The sequence below is a fragment of the Theropithecus gelada genome, chromosome 20, assembly GCF_003255815.1.
Source record: "Theropithecus gelada isolate Dixy chromosome 20, Tgel_1.0, whole genome shotgun sequence".
NCBI lineage: Eukaryota > Metazoa > Chordata > Mammalia > Primates > Cercopithecidae > Theropithecus > Theropithecus gelada.
The window spans coordinates 77,528,736-77,542,005 of NC_037688.1; the positions used below are offsets into that span (position 1 = coordinate 77,528,736).

Sequence of the window (13,270 nt, forward strand, 5' to 3'; positions counted from 1 at the left end):
CGTTTCCTTGAGACAGTGTAATGGTGTTCTTGATGGGAAACCCCTCATCAATGCTGGTGCCTCATCTTGGAGCTGGGGCCTGGGGTGCCCGTCAGATCCAGGGACATGACTTTCTTGGGCCACAGGTACTTTCAGTTTGCCTTTAATTAAAACCAATTCTGATCAGTCTTTTAAGGCTAGTTTTCAAGAAATGACTTTTACAAAATAAATACATTAGCCAGGCGTGGTAGCGCCTACTTATGTTCCCAGCCACTTGGGTTGGTTAAGGAGGGAGGATCGCTTGAGCCAGGGAGGTTGAGGCTGTGGTGAGCTATGACTGTGCCCCTGCACTCCAGCCTGGGCAGCAGAGTAAACCTGTTCCAAAACAAAACAAAAGATTTTTACACTTCCTTAACTGCACAATATTCAGATTTCGGCCTTAGTTATGCCAAAAATGGAGAACTACTTAAATATATTCGCAAAATCGGTTCATTTGATGAGACCTGTACTCGATTTTACACGGCTGAGATTGTGTCTGCTTTAGAGTACTTGCACGGCAAGGGCATCATTCACAGGTAACCTCGGGGGTGGCTGGGTGGGGTTTACAGGATGTCAGTTTAATGATTAGGGCCAGTGACCATTTGGCTCACAGGCCACAGCTGATGGCCAGATGGTCCCCGCCCTTGAGGTCAGCCTGGTTGGAGTGCTCCCTGGATGGGTGTGACTGAGATGCCTGCCGGTGCCACAGCGGGAGCGCCAAGGCAAGGCCACACGTCCACGGAGCCCTGACATGGAGAAGCCGTCCTGCAAATGCCACATCAAATGATTTCGTGTCTTTCCCGGCGAGCTAATGATTCTTTTCACCATCTTGACTGATGCGTTTTATCTTTTTCTGTGGTACCTTCTGTGTGTACTTCTTTCTGGTCTGATTTTCCATGACTTTCTGATAAAGTCATCTCAGAAGTGTGCACAGCTGTCATCTTGTGTGTTAAAAATGATAGATTATACTTCATTAAAAAGCTAATTAGAATGGCATGGAGATGTGAGGCGGTAAATCCCTACTGTGTACAGTCAAAACTTGTTGCTTGTGAGCTTTCGGCCTGTATCCCCTGGTTGTCAGCCTGTAAGGATCATAAGCATTCATTCGTTCATTTTGTTTTCAGCAAAATTTAGAGTACGTAATAATGTTGCTGTTTCACGTATTTCTTCTCAAATGTGAAAATCTACTTTTACAGGGACCTTAAACCGGAAAACATTTTGTTAAATGAAGATATGCACATCCAGATCACAGATTTTGGAACAGCAAAGGTCTTATCCCCAGAGAGCAAACAAGGTGTGTGAGTTTTATTTCTAGCAGAGCCTGGCTGCGTGCTTAAGATGGAAAGCGACTTCTGAGGAGTGTGTTGCATTGTGTCATCTTCATTAACGACAGAGGTGGGGATACCTTGGCTGTCCTCAAACCGATCTTGAACTTTCTCTGGGCAAGACCCTGCCTTGCCAGCAGGTCTTCCTGCGGGGGCCCCAGGCAGTGTGTGCTGGTGTAGAGGGGGAGGGTACTGGTTCTCCTCAGCGTCTGCTCTGGTTCATCCTCCCTACTCGTCTTCTGGACAATGCGGGGAGCCACATTCGTACCCAGTCACCCGTGTGCAGGACTGGGAGCCGTGTGGTCAGCTCCTGGCTCCTCCTGGCTGTATCGCAGGTAGGATCTGGGGGCGCACATCCCTGTACCTCAGTGCCCTCGCTCCGTTACCTGTCCGTCTGTCTCCCTGCTGGCCACGTGCATGTTTGTCATCACGAAGCCCTGGTCCTGTTCCCAAGGGTAGTTTCTAGCCTTGGACCCTGTTGTGGCAGCTCCATCGGAGATGTTGCTGAAAGTCCACTTGGGCCAGAGAAGTGGCCTAGGTTGTCTGAGCCAGCTGGGGCGTCTCGATGCCCTTCAGGTGCTTATTGGGTAGAAGTCATAAACTCTGGAGGTGTAAAGAAAGACAGTTGAAATTCTTTTTTTTTTTTTTTTTTTTTTTGAGATGGAGTCTCGCTCTGTCGCCCAGGCTGGAGTGCAGTGGCCGGATCTCAGCTCACCGCAAGCTCCGCCTCCCGGGTTTACGCCATTCTCCTGCCTCAGCCTCCCGAGTAGCTGGGACTACAGGTGCCCGCCACGTCGCCCGGCTAGTTTTTTGTATTTTTTAGTAGAGACGGGGTTTCACCGTGTTAGCCAGGATGATCTCGATTTCCTGACCTCGTGATCCGCCCGTCTCGGCCTCCCAAAGTGCTGGGATTACAGGCTTGAGCCACCGCGCCCGGCCTGACAGTTGAAATTCTGAAGGCTGCTCCGGAGTGCTGGGTAGAGAGAAGATAAAGCCTTGGGGTGAGGTTTGGGGAAGCTGAAGGCTGTTGTGTGCATTGTAAGTGACCTTGAAGATGAACCTCGGGTGATTGCTGGGGTCTGTCTGGGTCAAGAGGCTGGGTCCAAGGGCCTCCAAGTGGTGCATGAGCCTCTGCCTGGGCTTGGGGTGCCCGTCAGAGAAAGGCCTCCCTAGAGAGCTCTGTGGGGGTCAAAGGTGCTGGAGACCGGTTTGGAGGGACGTGAGCGCAGGTTTGTTGGTGGAAGAAAGATTCAGATAGAAGTGACCGTGTTGTAGCTGCTCTCGTGTGGAAAAGGGGAACCGTGATCACGGAGCGGTGGTGGTTCTGGCCTCATCTCCACAGACGGCGAGCTGGCCCCCAGTAGCTGGAGGAGAGCACAGCTGGGTGGAGAGCAGGCCCTTTAGCAAGGCAGGCACTCCGGACTCAGCTCGGCATTTGTTTCTTAGGAATTGGCCCTGTACTCTGTGTGCTGGGAGGTACCCAGCTGGTGCCTGTGGGGCCTCTCTTGGCACCTTGAGTAGTTGCTCGTTTCCTCCACTGGGCCGTGTCTTTCCCTTCTGGGTGTTTCCAGCCCTGTGTTTTCACACTCAGGGCTCTGGTTAAGATTCTGTCAGTTGGTGCTTTCATCTCTGCACAGTCATGGAGGCCCTAAGACGCTGTCTTGGATTTGGGAACTTCTCTGAGAATCCTCAAACATCACCCTGGCTGTGCATGGGGACTCACACCTGTAATCCTAGGTCTCTGGGAGGCTGAGGCAGGGGGATCGTTGGAGGCCAGGAATTTGAGACCAGCCACTGGGCAACATGGTGAGACTCCATATCTACAAAAAAAACAAAAATCATCCTGGTGTGATGGCACACACCTGTAGTCCCAGCTACTCGAGAAGCTGAAATGGGAGATTGATGGTGTAGTGAACTAGGATGATCCCACTGCACCCCAGCCTGGGTAACAGGGTGATCAACTGTGTTAAAAAAATAGTAGTAATAAATAAAAAATAAAAAAAGCCTGTAATCCCAGCACTTTGGGAGTCCACAGCGGGTGGATCACGAGGTCAGGAGATCGTGACCATCCTGGCTAACACGGTGAAACCCCGTCTCTACTAAAAATATAAAAAATTAGCCGGACGTGGTGTTGCGTGCCTGTAGTCTTAGCTACTCAGGAGGCTGAGGCAGGATACTCGCTTGAACCCGGGAGGCAGAGGTCGCGGTGAGGCACGATCGCACCACTGCACTCCAGCCTGGGCAACAGAGTGAGACTCCGTCTCATAAATAAATAAATACGTAAATAAAAAACATCACCCTTTTGGGGTTAAGATGGAAACCAGCCATCAAGCCAGAGCCTCTTGTTTTCTAAGGTGGCTTAGTTCTGCCGCCCTCCGCTGCCTTTTGTAGCCCACCTGTTCCCCTCCCCGTCCAGTGGCATGCAGGAATGCGCACCTCCCGCCCAAAGCTGCACAAAGCCAGGGAAGTCTTCCTGGCGTTTCAGACAAGCTCTGAAACCTTGATCTGTTTGACTCATTCCTGTTAAATAGTAACCGTTTTACTGACTGGTAATCCTATTTCTGTGTACACAGTGTAACCTCATATCCCTCAGTGTTGTCTGTGACAAAGTTGGACCAAACAGGAACTTCTGTCTCGCAAGCTTTCTTAGGATCTGTCAGTGTCTTGCTGTCCTTGTGCTGACTTCCTGCCCAGAGATGAGCCCACAACATTCCGTGGGGGCAGGAGAGCTGCAGGCTGGCTCTGCCCACAGTCAGCCCCGGGAACCACTCTCTGGGCTGTGCCCGCAGTCAGCCTCAGGAACCATCTCCCTGGGCTCTGCTCTGGGCAGTTTTCCCTTCATGTGGATTTTCTTTCTTTTTTCCCTCCTCCCTTATTCCAAGGCTTTATTTATTCATAATTTCAACGTTTATTTTAGATTCAGAGGATCCATGTGCAGGTTTGTTATGTGGGTAGATATTCTTTCGAATCTGGTATTTGGCACAGGGATAGTCTTGATGCCCTGTCGCCACTTAAAAAAATAGGCATTTAAGTGCGCTGATGAAATAGTGAAATAGCCTGGGCCCAGTGGCTCACGCCTGTAATCCCAACACTTGGGGAGGCCGAGGCAGGTCGATCATTTGCGCCCAGGAGTTTGAGACCAGCTTGGGGAACACAGCAAAATTATGTAGCGATCTTATGTGTCTCTACATAAGATAAAAAACAAAAATTAACTGGGCGTGGTAGTGCGTGCCTGTAGTCCCAGCTACTCAGGAGGCTGACGTGGGAGGATCACCTGAGCCTGGGATATTGAGGCTGTAGTGAGCCATGATCCTGCCACTGCACTGCAGCCTGGGCAACAGAACAAGAGCCTGTCTCTGGAAAAAGAGAAGAAATCGTGAAGTAAACCTTTGCTTTTTGGTAGCAGGAGGCTAAAAATCTTTACATCATTGTAAACCAGGGCCAGTTGTTCGTGTGTATAGAAGATGTGGTAGTTCTTTTCCTGTTCTTTGAGGAAAAGGAAAAAACTAATTTATGTGGAGGATTAATTTTGGTAACTTATTTTCTGTTTGAGGTAGTTCAGTATCTTGGAATTGCTTCCTGCGTTGGCTTCTTTTGTGCAGGGATGGCTTCCCCAAAACATCTTCAAATCCAGAATAAAAGTGTTGATGGGAGCAAGGCATACCCAGGTTCCTTACCTGTGCAGCAGCTGTGCCACGCCCTCCTCCTAGAGGGAGGCAGGTTTTCTCATCGTCCCTGTGGGGTGGGGTGGCCCCATATCTGCAGGGGGAGGTGGTGGGAGATGGAGCAGGGCAGTAGTGTGGGCTTGGGAGATTGAGGAGGACCTCCTGGCAGAGAGGATTTCTGCCTCCTCTCCTTGTACAGGAGCCTGTGAATGCATCCTGGTGAGGGCGGCTCACTCAGAGGAAGCTTCCCACCTGGGGTGTCTCTGGCCTGTGCTCTCTTTGCAAGGACCTTGAGGAGCTCGGGGTGTCCTCAGAGCTTCAGACTTGGAGTGGGGTTTGGACACCTGTATTCTGACCTGTGCAGGCCTTTCTGGTATGCAGCCAGGTGTAGAGGCGCCACTCACCAAACAGGAAGGAGAGGAAGGCCAGCAGGTGTGGGCGGGGCTGGCTGGAGAGGGTGGAGGCTGTGGGCTTCAGGTGTGGGCGGGGCTGGCTGGAGAGGGTGGATGCTGTAGGCTTCAGTCACTCCTCTGTCCCCATCTGTGCACAGCCATCGTCCAGACCCTCAGACTAGCTGCCATTGTGCTTCCCACTGTGCTGTGGACTCTAGACGCTCTCCTGAGGGCCACAGCGGCCTTGAGCTTGCCGCCATCCTAGCTTATGCTGGATCACCCGTCCCCGGCACAGAGAGGAGCTGCCTTCAAAATGGATTTTCCTGTATGACGGAAAGTGGAATTTGCACAATGAAAGAGAGTGTCCCCATTCTCCCATCACCAAGAGCAGCTCTTCCCATCTTCAGATGGTTTATTTTGGTCTTTTCCAGATTGGCATTCATTTAGGATTGGCTGTGATGCATGGGGCTGGGGAATGTGTTTATTTTTTTAAAACAGAATTACTGCTTGTTGTGAAAAATTCACTCAGTACTAGTGACCTGATGCCCAGCATGCTCAATTGGTTTTCCCTGTAAAAATTCCAGTATGTAGGCCGGGCGCGGTGGCTCAAGCCTGTAATCCCAGCACTTTGGGAGGCCGAGACGGATAGATCACAAGATCAGGAGATCGAGACCATCCTGGTTAACACGGTGAAACCCCATCTCTACTAAAAAATACAAAAAACTAGCTGGGCGAGGTGGCGGGCGCCTGTAGTCCCAGCTACTCGGGAGGCTGAGGCAGGAGAATGGCGTAAACCCGGGAGGCGGAGCTTGCAGTGAGCTGAGATCCGGCCACTGCACTCCAGCCTGGGCGACAGAGTGAGACTCCATCTCAAAAAAATAAAAAAAATTCCAGTATGTATCGCTGAAATACAAGTCTTTTTAAAAGCATAACCGCAGTACCATACTGTTTTATACATAAAAATTAACAGTCATTGCTTAATATCTCAAAGTGTGCAGTTATATTTCCAGTTCATTTGCATCTGTGTGGCGTTGTTGAACATGGTCCTGTCTCCTGGCCACTATATCACATTCAGAGTTGATTCTCCCCTCCCTGTTCAGAGACTGGTGTTGGGTGTTGTTTATTAGGCATCTCTCTGTGACAGCAGCAGCATTTGTGGCCATCGTTGGCCTAAATTCATTAACTCAGTGCAGAGAGTGCAGAAAGGTTATAGCCTAATATATTCATGAGATGGAATTCATTAAAGAGAAACTTCTGTCCTGCAACTTTTGGGTTAACTCGTGGTATCATTTGTAAAGGAAAAGTAGGATAAATGCTTCTTTCCCCCTTTCGTGCCAGTTTTGAAAACCACAAATTGATTCACCATTATCTTCCAATGACGATTAGTTCATTAAAAAGTTACTACCCTTCCTCACACCATACACAAAAGCTCACTCCAGGGCTGGGCGCGATGACTCACGCCTGTAATCTCAGCACTTTGGGAAGCTGAGGCGAGTGGATCACCTGAGGTCAGGAATTTGAGACCAGCCTGGCCAACATGATGAAACCCTGTCTCTACTAAAAATACAAAATTTACGGCTGGGCACGGTGGCTCACGCCTGTAATCCCAGCACTTTGGAAGGCCGAGGCAGGCGGATCACCTGAGATCAGGAGTTCGAGACCCTCCTGACCAACGTGGTGAAACCCCGTCTCTACTAAAAATACAAAATTAGCTAGGTGTGGAGGTGCATGCATAATCCCAGCTACTCAGGAAGCTGAGGCAGGAGAATCACTTGAACCTGGGAGGCGGAGGTTGCAGTGAGCTGAGATCCACACTATTGCACTCCAGCCTGGGCAACAAGAGCGAAACTCTATCTCAAAAAAAAAAAAAAAAAAGCCAGGTGTGGTAGCGGACTCCTATAATCCCAGCTACTTGGGAGGCTGAGGCAGGAGAATGGCGTGAACCCGGGAGGCGGAGCTTGCAGTGAGCTGAGATCCGGCCACTGCACTCCAGCCTGGGCGACAGAGTGAGATTTTGTCTCAGGAAAAAAAAAAAAATAGAGTTGTGAATTTTCTTTCCTTTTTTTCCTTTTTTTTTTTTTTTTTTGAGATGGAGTCTCGCTCTCTCGCCCAGGCTGGAATGCAGTGATGCAATCTCACCTCACTGCGAGCTCCGCCTCCCAGGTTCATGCCATTCTCCTGCCTCAGCCTCCTGAGTAGCTGGGACTACAGGTGCCTGCTACGACACCCGGCTAAGTTTTTTGTATTTTTAGTAGAGATGGGGTTTCAGCACGTTAGCCAGGATGATCTCAATCTCCTGACCTTGTGATCCGCCCTCCTCGGCCTCCCAAAGTGCTGGGATTACAGGTGTGAGCCACCGCGCCTGGCCTTCTTTTTTTCTTTTCTTTTCTTTCTTTCTTTTTTTTGAGACAGAGTTTCGCTCTTGTCGCCCAGGCTGGAGTGCGGTGGCACGATCTCAGCTCACCACAACGTCTGCCTCCCGGATTCAAGCGATTCTCCTGCCTCAGCCTCCCGAGTAGCTGGGATTACAGGCGCACACCACCATGACCAGCTACGTTTTTGTATTTTTAGTAGAAACGGGGTTTCACCACGCTTGTGGATAAGATGGTCTTGAACTCCTGACTGCAGGTGATCCGCCTGCCTCGGCCTCCCAGAGTGCTGGGATTGTGAATTTTATTTTTGGATTGCTCCTGGAAATTGTGTGGAAATGCAGTTGCTTTTTCCTGCCCTGCACCCTGCTGAGCTCTCGTTAGTTGTCATAGCTTCTCAGTGGAGTCCCCAGGACTTTGTGCACACAGGATCCTGTCATCTGTGGTTCGAGCTAGTTTTACTTCTTCCCTTTCAACCTGGCTGCCTTTTATCTTCTTCCCTAACTGCCCTGGCTGAGACCTCTAGTACGGTGTTGACTGGACGTGGTGAACAGGGCGCCCTGGTCGTAGGGAGAGCGTGCAGTGTTTGACCGTCGAGCACGATGTTGGCCTTAGGCCGTGCGTGCCCTCTGTCAGACTCTGGGCCCTCCCTTCTGTGCCTCGGCTATTCCGTATTTTTGTCCTATAGAGGTGGGGAATTTTTGTTAACTGCATTTTCTATATCTATCGAGGTGGTCCTGTGTTTTCCTTAGTGCTTTATTCTAATGAGATGCAACGCATTGCTTTTTGTATTTTGAACCAGTCTTGCACTGTGTCATACATCCTCTTGGTCATGGTGCCTAGTCCTTTTCAGATGTTGCCGCATTTGGTTTGCTGGTGTTTTGTCCAAAGGGTAGTCACATTTTGTGGAGCGTTCTTCTGTGCTTCTTTGTGGGTTTGTGGACAAGATGGTAGCCGGCACCCTTGGCTTTGAAGAGAGTGTGGGTGTCTCGTGAGCTCAGGATCCCTTCTTCAGGTCTTCCCTCCCCAGTGCCCCCTCCAAGTATGACTGGCAGATCTGGGGGACTATGGGTGGTCCATGGAGTTTCTTTGATGAGGGTGGAGACGACAACCCAGCCGAGACCTCACTGTCGGTAGTCCCGTGGCATGCGGGGGCAGCAGCGGCCAGTGCAGGTCTCTGGGCCTGAGTTTCCAGCAGCTGGAGAGGCGTGAGCTTTGGCCGGTCTCTGAGCCTCCCGGGAGAAGTAACTAGGTGGTCTCTGAGGTTTCCTTACGCTCTATCTGGGGCTCTCAGCTCGGATGTCACAGATAGAAGTCAGGGGATCCGTGAGGCTGGAGAGGAGGAAATTCCGAATTTTTACGAACCTTTCAGCAAAGCGTACCATTTCCTTCCATTATGAACATCAGCAACAAATGTCTGTGATCAGAAGTCACAGGTATTCTCATGTCATGCTGCAGGGGTCACATCACGGTAGTGACGCCATGCCACTTGTGCCGAGCACCGCTGCCGGGTTACTGCGGCGTGACCCGCTGCTGTGTCATGCCGGTCACATATTACTACATCACAGATCCATCACTGCAATAATTTGATACGTGTATTGAATTATAATTGCTTTCTCCTATAGTCCTGTGTATTTTATGGATTTGGAACATTATTCCAAGGGTAGCCATCTTCTCCACACTCTAGCGGCACTGTTTGTCTCTAGATTAACTAAGAACAGATGTCCTTTTCCCAGGTGGTGACCTTGCGTATGGCCAGAGGCTCGGAGTCCCACCTTTAGGAAGGTGTGGCAGGGTGAGGGTAGGCAAGCCCTAAGGAAAGAAGAGAGGGTGGGAAGACCCTTGGGGAGCGAGGAGGAGCTGAGGGTGGAGCTCCTGAGGGTGGAGAGGGCAGGGAGGATTCCGGGAGATCCGAGCCCAGAGTCCGGCTGCAGGAAGCTGAGAACAGCAGCAGCGGTAGCAGCAACGAGGGCCCTACCAGCGTGGCAGCTCGCTATGTAGCACTCGTCTGAGAGATGGGGCGGGTGTTGGTGCACAGACTTGCTCTGTGCACAGCGTTGCTGTTTAAAAACACATATGGCTCTGTGTGCTGCACGACAACCTCAATCATTTAATTGTGCATTATATACATCTCTCCGTAGGAGAAAGACACATTTTTAGACTTTTTAATGATGGCATTTAAAAAAATACAAGTCACAAAAGCAACGCTCGATGATAGTAAAGAACAGAAACACTGAATAGGTAGATGGAGCGAGTGGCGTCCCGTCCTGCCGGCAGACGCAGCCCTCGTCACTGTGCCACACCGGACCCTGAAGGACAGATCCGGCATGGAGAGGGAACTGCAGGGTCAGGGAGGCAAACATCTTTGTGACTTCTGACGCTCATTGGAAAATTGCCCCCAGAAGCGATGCCATTTTACAGCCCCACCCGTAGCGCGGCGTCTGTCCCCTCAGATCCCTGCCAGCGCTATGTATTTTTATTCTTTTTCCCCTTTGCCAATGTGATAGGCTGTCATGTTGTAATTTGCATTTCTTTGATTCATTGCAGGGCTGAATGGCTTCGTTTGTTTTTGGCTCTTGGTTTGGTTTGCTTTCCTCTAGGCCAGCGGGGGCGGGGGCGTGTTTGCGGATGTCCTTGGTGGTCTTGGCAGGATCACTGAGGGTCCTGGCAGGATGCACATGCAGCCATGAAGTCTTTGTTTTTTGTTTGTTTTTTGAGACAGGGTCTGGCTCTATTGCCTAGGCTAGAGTACAGTGGCGCAATTGTGGCTGACCGCACCCTCAGCTTCCTGGGCTCAAGCGATCCTCCTTTCTCAGCCTCCCAAGTAGCTGAGACTAGAGGTGCACCACCATGCCTGGCTAATTCCTGAAATTCTTTCTAGACACGGAGTCTCACTATGTTGTTCAGGCTGGTCTCAAGCTCCTGGCCTAGAGCAGTCCTCCTGCCTTGGCCTCCCAAAGCAGTGGGACTGCAGGCGTGAGCCCCCGCACCTGGGCAGTCATGAAGTCCGCAAAAAAGTCATTCACTGAAGGGAACGGGTCCCCGCGGCAGAGGCTGTGAGGTTCTCTCAGCCTGGCCGGAGGAGGGCAGGTGGAAGGGACAACTCAGAACCGGCCCAGGCAGGGCCGGTGTGGACAGCAGCTGCGTGGTGGCCCCGGGCCAGCTCGTGCTGTGGCTCTGCTCTGTCACAGCTCCTCTGTAGAGGAAGGCCCTTGGGCTGGAGGCCTGAGTCTTGTTCCCTTTGTAGCGCCTCAGGTCCCAAGCTGTTTGTGATGGAAAGGAGGTTGTTTCTGGCCTGCAACTGTTTGTGTACCTGGGCACGTTTGGATACCCCAGGTCCTGCAGTGAGCCAGCCAGGACCGTGTCCTCATGCCCTCCGTTGAGCGGGTGCCACCGGCAGAATGCACTGGACGCTTGTGTGCAGCTCGCTCTCCAGGCGCGTGTTGGGTGGGAGCGCCAGGGTGGAGGGTGCCAGTGTCCAGATGTCAGGCAGGCGTCTTTGAGCAGGTGAGCCGTGAGCCAGCCCCGGTGTGGCCTGGACAAGTCTGGCTCCTGGGGGTGCATGGTCCGCCACGTGCGACACCCACCTCGCAGCCCTGGATTGTCACAGATCGTGAGTCCGAGCGTGACCTTCTCTCTCCTCTGCAGCCAGGGCCAACTCATTCGTGGGAACAGCGCAGTACGTTTCTCCAGAGCTGCTCACGGAGAAGTCCGCCTGTAAGAGGTAAAAACCACTTTCATCTAAGCCGTACTTCCCTTTTCTTTAACATAGAAATTAATATTCGAGAGAGTGAATTTGGTGGCCTTTAAGTAGCTAAGCATACTTTGAAAGAAGTCAGCATTTCGCATTTCAAAGCGTATTTTTCGTGGCGTACACACACGTGATACGTTAATGTTGTATTCTAAGCTTCCTGGGTTTGCTGATGCTTTCTGGTTGCAGATTTAATCGTTTTTGTGTTTGTTTGTTTTTGTTTTTTGTTTTTTGAGACGGAGTCTCGCTCTGTCTCCAGACTGGAGTGCAGTGGCATCATCTCGGCTCGCTGCAACCTCCGCCTCCCGGGTTCAAGTGATTCTCCTGCCTCAGCCTCCCGAGTAGCTACAGGCGCCCGCCATCACGTCCAGCTAATTTTTGTAGTTTTGGTAGAGATGGGGTTTCACCATGTGGGCCAGGATGGTCTCAGTCTCTTGACCTTATGATCTGCCCGCCTCGGCCTTCCAAAGTGCTGGAATTACAGGCGTGAGCCACCATGCCCAGCCTAACTCTTTCTTTAGGAAAAACTATTCAGTGAGGAAAGCATGGCTCTCATGTGCACGGAGCCCAGGCTTCCTTGGTGCTGCCCCCTGTCGGGGTGGAGGGCAGGGAGCCTGGCCTTAGGGTTGCTCGGCCACACACCAGCTGCAGTGGGACAGGGTCCCGCAGAGCGCAGGGAGGCCCTGGAGGGTGCCGGTGTGGGAGGGTGGCGGCGTCCAGCAGGCATGAGGGTCTTTGAGAGAGACTGCAGGGCCGGTGCGGGTCACGGGAGGGGAGAGTGGAGAAGCGCCAGCCAGGGAGCCACCGGCAGTGTGGGGGGCGGATGTCCAGGGAGCTGACGACAAGGGTTGGTGAGAAGTCTGAGGTGCTGTCTAGGGTGGCTGGGAGGTAGATGGCAGGCTGAGAGGCAGCATCAGAGTCTGGAGTTTCAAGTCTAGGGAGCAGTTGTGTGGAATCAGGGTGGGGCCGGGGTTCCTCCTGCCTCGGGCCAGTCAAGTGCTGCTGAGGGCTGGAGTCAGCTTCGGCTGCTGGTGCCCTCGTGAGTTGACAGGACCACAGGAGTCCCACGCTGCCGCTCTCCTGCTCCGCCAGGTTACAAGGGGCCACCTTCCTGGAGTGAAGTGAGCCACTCTGAGAGAATGAATGATTCTGGGGACGGCAGTTCTGGATGTCTGAGCTTGACAGCCTCAGGAAAAACTGTGGGAGGTGGGGCCATGGCACAAACGTGGTGGGTGGGTGGAAGGGTTCTGAGCACTCACTCAGCGTCCTGGCCGCCTCCAGGCTTTTTCGGTGTTGTTCTTTTAACTTTTTTCAACCAGCAGATACTGAGTTCTCTTTTTATTATTATTCAGTTATTCTTTAAAATAGAGATGGGTTCTTGCTGTGTTGCCCAGTCTCGTCTTGAACTCCTGGGCTCAGGTGATCCTCCCATCTCGGCTTCCCAAAGTGCTGGGATTACAGGCGTGAGACATGGCGGCCGGCCGGATACTGAGTTCTTAGCGTGGCCAGAGACTGCTTTAGGTCAGAGCTTCCCAACTGGAGTGATTCTGCTCCCCTGGGAACACTTGGCCCTGTCTGGACAGTTTTAGTTGTCACAGCTGGGGCAGGGGTAGGGCTGGCACCCAGCGGGGGAGGGGAGGATGAGCTGCTCAGCATCCTGCGATGCAGAGGACAGTCCCTCCCACGGGTGGGGGCGCGACGTACCCGGCTTTCAAAGTGCGTGTGGTCACCACCTAAGAGCTAGCGTTTC

General features: G+C 51.9%; 1 protein-coding gene across 1 annotated transcript in view; it reads left to right on the forward strand.

Moving 5' to 3' along the window:
- Positions 1-12,256, forward strand: part of LOC112614478 (3-phosphoinositide-dependent protein kinase 1-like) — a 34,225-nt gene extending 21,969 nt beyond the window's left edge. Inside the window, 3 exon segments of the mRNA XM_025371060.1 lie at positions 410-554; positions 1,215-1,312; positions 11,418-12,256. Coding sequence (XP_025226845.1) covers positions 410-554; positions 1,215-1,312; positions 11,418-11,497 — 323 coding nt within the window. The 3' untranslated portion in view covers positions 11,498-12,256.
- The last annotated feature ends 1,014 nt before the right edge of the window (positions 12,257-13,270 follow it).